The sequence below is a fragment of the Pollicipes pollicipes genome, unplaced genomic scaffold (genome assembly GCF_011947565.3).
Source record: "Pollicipes pollicipes isolate AB1234 unplaced genomic scaffold, Ppol_2.1 Scaffold_7262;HRSCAF=8765_pilon_pilon_pilon, whole genome shotgun sequence".
Classification (NCBI taxonomy): domain Eukaryota; kingdom Metazoa; phylum Arthropoda; class Thecostraca; order Pollicipedomorpha; family Pollicipedidae; genus Pollicipes; species Pollicipes pollicipes.
The window spans coordinates 1,500,546-1,512,483 of NW_023597055.1; the positions used below are offsets into that span (position 1 = coordinate 1,500,546).

An 11,938-nucleotide genomic window follows, 5' to 3' on the forward strand; every position below is an offset into this window, starting at 1 on the left:
CCTCCGCTTCATTTCAAAATCCCATCCCTAGCAGCACGAAAAGTGCGGCACGAATACTACTTCTGAGAACCATCTCCCAATGTAAACTAAACTCCCAAATCTTGCTAAGATGTTTTCCTTGCTTGCGCCGCCGCGATCGACCCGCAGCCGAACTCTACTCGCTGTACCTCGCGCTCGCGTGCCAACAGTACAGAGTGGTCTGTTTTGCAGACTGACACATGTCGGGAACATTATCTTATATATATATATATATATATATATATATATATATATAGATATATATTGTTGATATATATCAAACATAAGTATGTATATATATATATATATATATATATATGTATATATATCTACAATTTTTGTATTTTTAGAAACCAAGTGATCAGGCATAATTCAACTCAACAGCAGCTTCACTTAGGTATGAAATGATATCCTTTAATAATGCTCGCACCACTGTGTGATGTGTATTTATTGTATTTATTCAAATGACTTTGCCAGTTAGTGGGGTGCTGCTCTGTTGGCGACAAAAGCAAACAAACAAATAAACAAAGTAGGCAGCACACGTCAAATGCGTTTGTTCAAGATGCCCTTTTCACACAAGCGTTGTTAGGCAGGGACTTAGTTTGGCGACAAATCTGAAATGCTGGACAAACTGCATAAGCGGGAGCATGACCATGGTTTGTTGTCAAGGCTAGTAAATTAGCTGTAAATTTTAGTTCCGGGCGCTTTTGTTTGATTACCATGTACCTATTAATCGTTTTACGTCAGCTTTGCTCTACGGTTTGGTCCCACTGGACCAAGTCAACGAACATTTCAAAATGACGAAAAAGTGCATGATGCTAAAACAAAAAAAACGCTTCTAGACTAAAGCTCACACACTATGTTGTAGGCCTGATGAAAACCGAGGAGCGCATCCCCTTGTTTATCTTACTGTTCGTGCGTTTCAAAATTGGGTGCCTGTGGAAAGTCATGGAAGCAAATATACCGTGGAAAATGCGCTAGCATGAAAGGAGCTATGAATGACTTTCGTTAAAAATGGCTGGCTAGAAATCTAGTCAGTCTCGTGCGTATAACTTGGCAAAAAAGAAGAATTTCTATTTGTTTACAGTGTGCTGATGTGTGATGAATGATAAGACCACCTCCGCTTAGGCCACGGTGTCTTGTATTCGTGATCGGTTTCAGAAAAGGTGACACTAGTGTCTCGCCGGTCGCTTCATGGCGCGTTTCACCATGGTGCGGACAGAGTTGAAACTCGCCAGACGCTCCAGACGCTGAGAACTGACATCAACCAGGCCATACAAGCGGTTCTTCCGCTAGTGCGAGTGTTCGCTCTCTCGCTCCCTCGTTGACATGAACTAGTTTTGTCATAGCCGCGGCACCGCGTCACCGAGAGCTGGGCCCAGCGACCATCCGTGCTCTTATAAATATATTCAAATAATAGCTCTTCGGTTAGCTTATAAGTATACCTAAATAGCCTCGTGTTAGTCGGGAAGTCCATCTTGCCACACCTATCGAACAATTGCGAAATCGGGGTCACGTTGCGTTGCCGCGGGAAATCATCCATTCCTCAAACAGCTCCATGAGGCTGCGGTTTAAAACTTATCATCTCCTAAACCCCGTCCTACACTTTTCGTTGCGTAACGTTCCCATGCGATGTAAGGCGATCCCAGACGGGAAGTGGTATTCCGTTGCGACCGGCGGGATTTCGCAACACGCGCCACATTGCAGCCCACGTGCGAGACCAGACTGAGCGCCGCCGCTTGGCAGAGAAGACTGGAATTTCAGCGGCAGCCTTTTCCGCTCATCGCTGTGATTTGCTGTGGAGCACTCCGGTGCCTGCCATCTTGACTCGGTGAAGTGTGTCACCGGGGAGATTCGTTTAAATAAGGTGTGGCGTCCGCGCCCATCTTCACGGCTTGAGACGCGGCAAGAAGCAGCTCCGTGCTCTGCGTGCAGGTATAGCCGCTCTAGCACTACGCAAAGCTGCATCATCGTGCCGGTTTTTGCAACAATAAAGCAACCTATAAACACAGATAAATAACGGCCATTCCGCAGCCACATGATCTCAAGGCGTTTAAGCGTATCATACATCATGCACAAGTACGACACACACTCAAGCATAGCTAAGATCTATATACAAACCAAATAGTATCCTCAATGGGCTCATGTGGCGCACGGCCGGTTGATTTCGCGGGAAGAGCTCACACAAAGGAAAAGAGTGGGAGGCGAAAACGGCGAGGCAGAGGCAAGCAGAAAAGGATGATGAGATGAGTTTAGGGAACTTAGTTGAAGCTGTGTTTCCGGAAGCCACATAAAGGTTGTGCTGTTATATCCGGGTTAAGGCACCAAGGCTTCGGTTCTGTTCCGTCACATCACAATACAGCGCAGCGCAGCGAAAATCGGCCAGTGTGAGATGGCCTTTAAAGTTTGACCTTCAGGCTGAGTCAAACCAAGTTGACTGCATTTCCAGTGAGCTCATATCATGGCATGAGGTCAGATTGTTCCTTGTAATCATTATTTGATGTCATAAACATCGAACTTTGTCGTGAAAAAACTCGATGCGTAGCACGTTGCTGTGAGAAGCTCGGGAAGGAAACCAGAACTTAATACAAATCTGGGGAACCTGCGCGCTTGCAAAGCTACTCAGCTTGCGAAACGTCATGGCTAAATTCAACGACATTAAAATCACCGATAATGATAAAAATAACATAGACCAAAACTGACCACTAGAACTCCAGAAGGGCGGCGTTTAGGTCAACTGATAGGAGGAACTGGAACTGGCTCCATTCGAAGAGAAATTGGCTCCTACAAGCGGCGCGAGCCTGACGCCCGGCCGCCTCTGCCTGCAGCCGGGGTGGCTCGGGCGGCACTCCCTCCCCCCTCCCCCCACGCCAGACAGCTGCGCCGGACGCGAGCGAGGCTACGGGGCGGCAAGACGCCCGCCCCTCCCCCTCCCCACCGACCGGGAGCAGTAGACGCCTGGCCGGCTGGCAACCACGACACTGAGGTGTTAAAGGGCGCAGCGCGATATCGTCAGCCTCTCATCAACACTGCGCTGTTTCTCGACTCCACGACGGCGTCTGGCGAACACCCACCGGAGGGATCAGGAGCAGCGCCGGGTTGTTGGGCGTCGGCAGCGTGTCTTGTTGGAGCGATTGACGGCGCTTGTCATGCTGCGTGAGCCGCTGCCGTCATAACCGCTCGTCTCAGGCGTCGTACCGGCGCTGTTAACGCATGAGGGAGACACATAACGAACTTTCAGCCTTTGGAAGTCATTTACTACTCTGTAGGTCATTTACTACTATTTACTACTATGTACTATGTAATTCAACTGTCATATACATATATGGTCGTATATGGCAGTTGCCCTCCCCCCTGCCATTAACACAAAATACCGCATTTTGACATGAAACAAGATGAAGAGAGCTATCTTACCTTCCGCTAGGATAACCCGCAACAAAAAAGACACCTACAAGTGCTTGCACCCTTGCTCCGCTAAGTGATCGAGCGTCTTTGGACGATATGTGTACGCATTATTTCGGAATGCATTCAACACCATTTATGAGATTCTCACGCCGAGCCGAAATCTGGCTACCAGGATACCTGGCGGGAACCGGGTGTGATATGTTGACTGCCGGGGACGTTCAAATCTTGCTCTCCAGAATTCCACTGCGGCTTGAGCGTTATTGTGCGCTCCCAAAGTTCAAGAAAGCCGCACTTGCTATCACTGTATATGCCAAACCTTCCTAATGTTGCCACCGCCACTTGTCAATGCGGATGCAATGTTTTTGTTTGTTAGACTGCTTGGTGATTTTCAAAACATACCCTGCAGGCCAATGGCTGTTTTTTTGCCGTAGCAGTGAGTTTCGCTGACAGTTTACTGCATTTCCCGGGTCCTCTTATCGGACCCGTTGCACATTATTCCGTACTCGATGTGTTTTTCTGGCATTTCTCAAAGCATGAAGTTCGCATAATGCACTCGATCGTCACTTTGGCTCACCTTTCTCGCCATAATGAATGAATGAATGAATGCGTGAATGACGGCTGCCGGACTCCAGTAACATGCGGCGCGTGCGCCCCGTCATTCTACTTGAAATACTGGCCGCCGGTGACTGGGTGAGCAGCCGCTGGCATTTTGGCGACGCGAAAATGTGGAGTTGCGGCCATTTAGGCAAAGTTGCTGAATGGACTGGAGAGTACAAAGAACGGCAAATAAATGGACTGTATAAGCACGCAGTGAATCGCTGTTCGGGTGATGCAAATTTCGCCACGACTCTGTTATGTTTATATGTATGTACTATTCATAAATGGTTATATGTACATAACTCTGGTTATCGTCTCGATGACGGCGCGCTGAATTTGACACCATTTTTCGAAAAGCCAACATTCCCGGATTACCAATGATTACTGGCGCAACCGTGCGTTGCACAAAGTCGCGTTGCCCTCATGAACTGACGACGGTATGTCTGTCGACGCTGTAAAGTTGGATTCGCACGTTTCTGACGCAAACTGCATGAATTGTTAATTTGAGCATTCTGAAAGATTCAAGTTCCTCTCTTGATTTGTTTGTTCCACTATGCAAATAAGGCAAGGACAAAACGGCATCGTGACAAAAGGCACCTCTCGGGCGCTCGCGTTTCATCATTTGGTGGATACGGAAATGAGAGCACCCGAGCCCCGTTCTCGCAAGGGAATGAATCAGTGACCGGAGTCTAGTTTTCCCAAGGAAAGGGGCACACGATTTGGTGCTTTCCCTTGTATGCGCCACTCGCTTCTCAATGCCGTCCTGCAAGGAGCACCGGGACATTGTGCTCAGTCCCACTCATCAACCCCGTCGCCCTTGACACACCTCAATCACAAATCACCTCAAACCATGTCGCCACGGTCTGCGGTCGCCGCCGCTCATTTGTCATCCCGGCAGCTGGCCGACTTTTGACCGCTGAGCGCTGCAAAACTCCCCGGCCGAGAGGACCGCACGTGACGCACAGTGACGCACCGTTACATCAGATGGTGAACCACCGGACGAGTCCAAGTCATCTTCTGCTCGAGCATGCGCAACGGCGGAATTCCGGGGCCGGAAGCCACGCGGCTAGCAGCTCAGTCCGCGCGGCGGCGGCGGACCGATCAAAGGCATGCAGTCGGGGGTTACCCTGTCGCCCGTTGATTGGTCGGTCGCCGACTGCCGTCAGCCAATTAGCCGGCCCCTGCGGTAGGCGTTTCCAAGGTGCGACGTCAAGCCGGGCTCTGCGTGATTCGCCGTCACGCAGACATTCCACCGTGACGTCAGTGTGGCGGCATAAGCCGTATCCTCCCTACCCCAACCCAATGCCCGGAGCGAAACCGCAGATCAGCGCGATAAACGGAACGCCCAAGCTAAAAATCCGCAGCCGGTGGAAAACACGGAGCCTGGACAGTACCTAGCAGCGGGTCAATATAAACAGATGAACCCTCAGCGAGCCATCAGTCGCCAAAAGCTTTCCGAAGTGTGAAGTGCGCCTGAAGAGGAGATCCTTGCATCGTGCTGCATTACTATTGATTGGTAAGTACTGAAGGACTCATTAGCGGTTGGATGCGGAGGTCTGCATACAGCTCTTAGCAAACACGCTGCAGGTGTGCAATAGTATACGTAACACCCTGGCTATTAAAATACAGATTTTGATTGGCCCCTACCAAACCGATCACAACAATCCTTTTCACGCTTGTGCTCATTTGACTGGTAGCTAAGTTCGTCCCACCGCACTTCACATGCGCGTATTTCCTTTTTAAAGGGAACCCGACGCATGTCGCCAAGCCCCTTTTATGGAGCGCCAGCGACTGCACTGGCCATGTTAGCGCTCAGGGGCCATGGCACAACCGGGATTCGAACCCGGGCCCGCCACGTGGGAGCCCGACGCCCTAACCGCTCGGCGATTACGCCCCAGAGACCCAACTCTAAAATGCACGGAAGGCAAGATGACAGGCGGCGAAACCCGTCGTTTCCCCCCGGTTTATTTATATGCCTAATGCCATCGTCAGACATATCATAATAACCCTAATCGTTACCTGGAAACATTTTGTTTCGTCATGTAGCAATTCATAATTTTACGTTTGCGTGCTTGGCCGCATGCTTCTAAAACGTAGAGTACCGCGGACGTGAAATGACGAATAGACACATGACGATGTAACAAAAAAGTTATGGTATTTTAGTTCTCCCGACAACAAACCTTGGTTTTCGCTCCTGTTTATCCAATGTTTCGCTCATTTCAAGTTTGGTACCATATTGTATCCTCGTCTAACCATGCTTGCGTGAAAAGGGCTAATGCGTATTTACGTCCCCAATCACGGCGCCAAACGTTTCTGAAGTCACATAATGTGTATTCAGAATACTTCAGTTTCATAACCCGAGGCGGCCGAGCGTTAGCTAACTCTATGGATCCCAACCGCTGTGCCCCGAGCCGACAGCGCCGGTGCGCGACGGCCATGCTCCGGTGTGAGCTGCGGCTCGGCTTCGGCGTGAGCTGTGACTCAGCTCCGGTGTGAGCTGCGGCTCGGCTCCGGTGTGGGCTGCGGCTCGGCTCCGGTGTGAGCTGTGGCTCGGCTCCGGTGTGAGCTGCGGCTCGGCTCCGGTGTGAGCTGTGGCTCGGCTCCGGTGTGAGCTGTGGCTCGGCTCCAGTGTGAGCTGCGGCTCGGCTCCGGCGTGAGCTGTGGCTCGGCTCCGGTATGAGCTGTGGCTCGGCTTCGGCGTGAGCTGTGGCTCGGCTTCGGCGTGAGCTGTGGCTAAGCTCCGGTGTGAGCTGCGGCTCGGCTCCGGTGTGGGCTGCGGCTCGGCTCCGGTGTGAGATGTGGCTCGACTCCGGTGTGAGCTGTGGCTCGGCTCCGGTGTGAGCTGCCGCTCGGCTCCGGTGTGAGCTGTGGCTCGGCTCCGGCGTGACCTGACTCGGCCCCGCCGGACCCGGCCGGCGTATCACCGGTGTATCGGAGGCGACCCAACAGGAGGCCCAACAGGAGGCCCAATAGGAGGCCAACAGGGGCCCAGAACTTTTGTCCGGAGCTTGTCCCCCGCGTGAAAATGCGCAACGCGCTAGCATTTCTTGCCAGTATTTTTCACAGCAGCACGTCCTGCTGCCTCACGTGCGGCCAGCGACGTCCCTACGCCCGACGCCATTGCTCAGCCAGAGCGCCACCTCGGGCAGAGCGGGTGCTCGTGATAGACGCACGGTGTCAGTTGAATTCAGCTCTCCAGCGAAACGAAACACGCCGTCACTGGTAGCGCCGTTGAAGCAGGATATCCGCTCTTTTAAAGCATGAGTGGGTAAGACGTGCTCATAGTCATTTGCACGAAACAAGAAAACGGTGTGGCGCCGGTCAGCATTATGAGCGTGGCTTGATTCGCCATTATGGTTAGCGATAGCGATTTCACACTGCCCGCTTGCGTAGGGCGATCTTTCTTGTTGACGATTTTGTGATCTGTGTCCCCACTTCCACGTCAGTGTCAGCAGACCGACAGGTTCATCTCCGCCCTGATAAACTTGCCCGGTGGCGTATACTCAGCGGTTTTACATTCTCAACGTCTAAGACGGTCTGTTTGCACTTTTGCAGCCGAAGCGAACCGTGCAGCGATCCGCAGGTCGAGCTGAGCGGCAGCGTCGTTCCAATGGTGGAAACTTTCCCTGGTCGTGATACTAGGCCATTGCCTTACATATCTGGACCGCTTTCGACATCTCCGCGCGAGTTGTTTCAAAGCTCGTGAGGTTTTAAAAGCAGTGTCACCTTTGACATACCGAGCAGACCGCAGGTCTATGCTTCTATTGCGCCATTCACCAATCAGGTCACAGATGGAATACGCGGTGTGTGGCTTACGACTTGGCACGCAGCTCTAGCAAGAGAGTGATAGACACCATTAACTACGCACGCATTCGTATAGCCGCCGGTGCGTTCCGCACGTCACCCACAGCGAGCCTGCTGGCGGACGCGAATGAACTTCGCCGTGATCTGAGACGACACGCTTTGGAAATACGGCATGCGACGAAAGTTAGCCAATCCCCACGCACCCAGCACACAACCGGATCTCCAGTGCCAATGGCCGGTAATCCTTTTCTCCGGGAAGGCCTAGTAAAGCGTGACCACTCAGCGTTCGCGCGAGCAGCGTGCTGCGAGGCGCTAGTCTTGATCAAAGTCAAATACAGACCCCTTGTGGTTCATCTCCGGTTCCGTGGCAAATCGCTCAAACCGTGGAGCCGGAGAGCATCACTTAGCAAGTTTCAGAAGTGTTCCACGTACGCTGCCGAGCTCAAATAACACGTCCGGAGGCTTATTTTCCCGAGGTATGGAAGTTCTGCGCATTTCTACACCGACGGTTCGAAAACGGCACACGGTACCGGACGTGCATGCGTGTCGTCCCGAAGCAACGAGCGGATACCACTGCCCTCCTCGGCCCCCGCTTTTTTACTGCCGAACTGTTCGCCATTTCACGCCGCTTTGACGGTGCTTCACAACTTTAACTGCCGTTGTCGACAGGCTTCACTGCTTCCCTCGGCTCCGTTGCAGCGGTTGAGAACCCCCAAACGTTCGACCCTTATTTAGCGCTGCTGAATGGAAGAAAACTTGTTGCGCTGAGAGGAAATGGGGGGGGGGGGGGGGGCACTTAGCGCTGTTCTGGATCCCAAGCTATGTGGAGCTGCCTGGCAACAGGCCAAGTCTGACACACTTCTACACCTGACAGTACACTGCAAATCCCTGCAAACAACATGCACTTCAAAGGGAATGGGTATATTCTTGCGAAATGGCAAACCAGAAGGAGCGAGGAACACCAGACAAACAACCTGAAAGCCATCAAACCATTTTTAGACGCCTGGGCGTCCTGGTTTTTGAAATCGTGTGAAGAAGATCAAGTACAGCATTTACCCGCCTATATATTGGCCATAAGGACAGCGCGTACATGTTTCGACTAAACGACGCCCAAAAATTTCCCTCATGCAGCAGATGCGGCGAAAAGCTGACTGCCACCCATGTCTCGGTCGACTGTCGACAGCTACCAATGGGCAGAAATTCTTCGGTGGCCCTAGGACACTGACGTCATTAATTGGAAAACATCCCACACTAGAACCTCATCTATTGCTGAGTTTTCTGGGCACTATTGGTCTGCATGTCATATACTCACCTTTTTGGTAGTATAGTGCTCAGATAGTGCTAGTATAGTGTATAGTGCTATAATGATCAGAAAGTTGTGGATTCGAGCCCGGAATGGCGTCAGTAGCCGATGCGCTCACAGAAACTTCAAACATCGTCCGCCTCCCCAGCTGCCACCCAGTCCTTCTGACTTCAGCCCCACGGCGTCACTATGCCCAGTTCGCATCACCGTACGGAATCTGGGCAGGATTTTGGCCAGAGGTAGCCGAAGTTGTCACATGACGTCGTCTGGCATCTGGAGGACTTTGTTTCAGTCTGGCCCTTTATTCTGCCAAATAAACTATTTTTAGTGTTTCTCATTCAGTATGTCTGTTTTCTTGGAGCTGCGTCAGTCGAATATGACCCTCTCGAAGAGCCTTGGACGTCCGGAATCACAAAGTGCTGATTTTCTAGGGCCCAAGGGGTTCGGACCCTCCCCCGACTCCACAAGATCTCCAGCCATGCGTTTGGGACATACACGCGGCTGTCGTATGCTCTTTCCGCTAGCAATGCCCTTTCGCACAAAAGCGTTTCTTTGAATCACAAAAGCATGTTCTTTTGCGTAAATGTTTCTTAATAAAAACCTGAGAGAGGTACTACACTGAAGTCATTCACTGTGCATCTTTGATTGCTGCAACTGCACATGCTGTCCTTTCTGCATCATTTGGCATGCATTGCAAGCGTACTTGCGCAAAGACCCAACTGGAACTATCCCAATGCCTTTGAAAGACTACAGGCGTGTTTTGACACCCCTGCTCCGAAAGCGCGCGCCGCAGCTGACCTGTACCTTCCTCAGACAGGGCCGACCATGGAAGACCAGCAGTTCCGCGAGGCGGCGCGCGAGGTGATCGACTACATCATCGACTACCAGCGCGACATCCGCGACCGGCCCGTGCTGCCGTCCGTCAGCCCCGGCTACCTCTCCAAGCTGGTGCCGACCGAGGCGCCCGCCACGCCCGACTCCTGGCGTGACGTCATGCGTGACGTGGAGCGCGTCATCCAGCCGGGCATGACGCACTGGCACTCACCGCAGTTCCACGCCTTCTGCCCGCTGGCCAACTCGCCGCCGGCGCTGCTCGCCGAGCTGCTGGCGCACGGGCTCAGCTGCGTCGGGCTGTCGTGGGAGGCGGCGCCCGCCTGCCTGGAGCTCGAGGTGACCGTGATGGACTGGCTGGCGCGCATGCTGGCGCTGCCGGCGCACTTCCTGTCCGACTCGGGCCGCGGCGGCGGCGTCATCATCGGCTCGGCGACCGAGGGCGTGGTGCTGACGCTGACGTCCGCCCGTCAGCGACAGCTGCAGCTGCTGACCGAGCGCGAGCCGCAGCTGTCCGAGGCGGCCGCGCTGGGACGACTCGTCGCGTTCACGTCTGAGGAGGCGAACCCGGCCGTGCTCAAAGCGGCCGGCGTGACAGCTGTGCGCATGCGCAAACTGCCGACGGACGCCGATTGCACGCTGCGCGGCGACACGCTGCGCGCCGCCGTTCAGGAGGAGATCGCCGCTGGCAACGTGCCAATTTACGTGCTGGCCACGCTGGGCACGACCGGCACGTGTGCGTTTGATCCGCTGGACGAGCTGGGCGCCGTGTGCAGCGAGTACGGCCTCTGGCTGCACGTGGACGCCGCGTACGCCGGGCCAGCCTTCGTCTGCCCCGAGTTTCGCCACCTGCTGCGCGGCGTCGAGCACGTCACATCCTTCAGCTTCAACGCCCACAAGTGGATGCTGGTCAACTTCGAGTGCACGGCGCTGTGGGTGCGCGACTCGGCTGCGTTCAGCAGCGCGCATCGGATCGACGCGCAGGTGCTGGCCACCGCCGAGACGACGCTGCCCAACTTCCGCAACTGGTCCCTAGCGCTGGGCCGCCGGTTCCGGGCGCTGAAGCTGTGGTTCGTACTGCGCCTGTACGGCGTCAGCGGCATCCAGGCGTACATCCGCGGTCACGTGGCGCTGGCGCGACAGTTCGAGGAGCTGGTGCGCCAGGACCGCCGCTTCGAGGTCGTCTCGCCCGCTTCGATGGGCGTGGTGTGCTTCCGCGTGCGCGGAGAGGACAACACGGCGACGGAGCGCCTGCTGGAGCGCGTGACGGCCGCCGGCAGGGTGTTCATGGTGTCGACGATGGTGCCCGGCCGGCGGCTGGCCGCGCGGTTCGTGGTCGTGTCCCGCGTGACCTCGGCCGAGGACGTGCTGACGTCGTGGCGGGAGATCCAGCGACAAGTCGGCCCGGCGTGCGGCGACTCGCTGGCACCCGAGGACGTCTCACTGACCCAGGAGAGCGTCTCGCCGGTCCAGGAAACCGCGAGTGAGTCTCCGGAGGTCGCAGATCAGCGTCAAGAAGACATGTATGCGACGCGTCAGGTACCTCGTGGGCACGAGGGGCTGGCCTACCCGATCGAGGACCTGGACCAGTGTCCCGATGAGGCCAGCGACACACCCCAACAGGTTGCCGACATGCTTCAAAAGGTCGCCTGCCTGCCTCAGGAGGTCGCCCGACCTCCGATGCTGCGCACCAAGTCAGGCCGCTGGATCTCGGAGCTGGTCGCGGCCGAGCGCCGCTTCAGTCGGGGCATGCAGTGACCACACCGCAGCCCGTCATATTGTGATGTCAGCTTCGTCACACACGAGGTGTGACGTCACATTATGATGTCGGCTTCGTCACACACGTTGAATGACGTCACACTGTGATGTCAACTTCGTCACACACGAGGTGTGACGTCACATTGTGGTGTCAGCTTCGTCACACACGAGGTGTGACGTCATTTATACGGCGATGGCGGGCCATGTCTAGGAGCATTGACC

The 11,938-nt window shown here is 54.3% G+C and overlaps 1 protein-coding gene across 1 annotated transcript; it reads left to right on the forward strand.

The window, feature by feature from the left end:
* Positions 1-9,952: 9,952 nt before the first annotated feature.
* Positions 9,953-11,716, forward strand: LOC119114033 (aromatic-L-amino-acid decarboxylase-like). The gene is made up of 2 exons (XM_037238264.1): positions 9,953-10,423; positions 10,631-11,716. The coding sequence occupies exons 1-2, from the start codon at positions 9,953-9,955 to the stop codon at positions 11,714-11,716; spliced, it is 1,557 nt and encodes a 518-aa protein (XP_037094159.1).
* Positions 11,717-11,938: the final 222 nt, after the last annotated feature.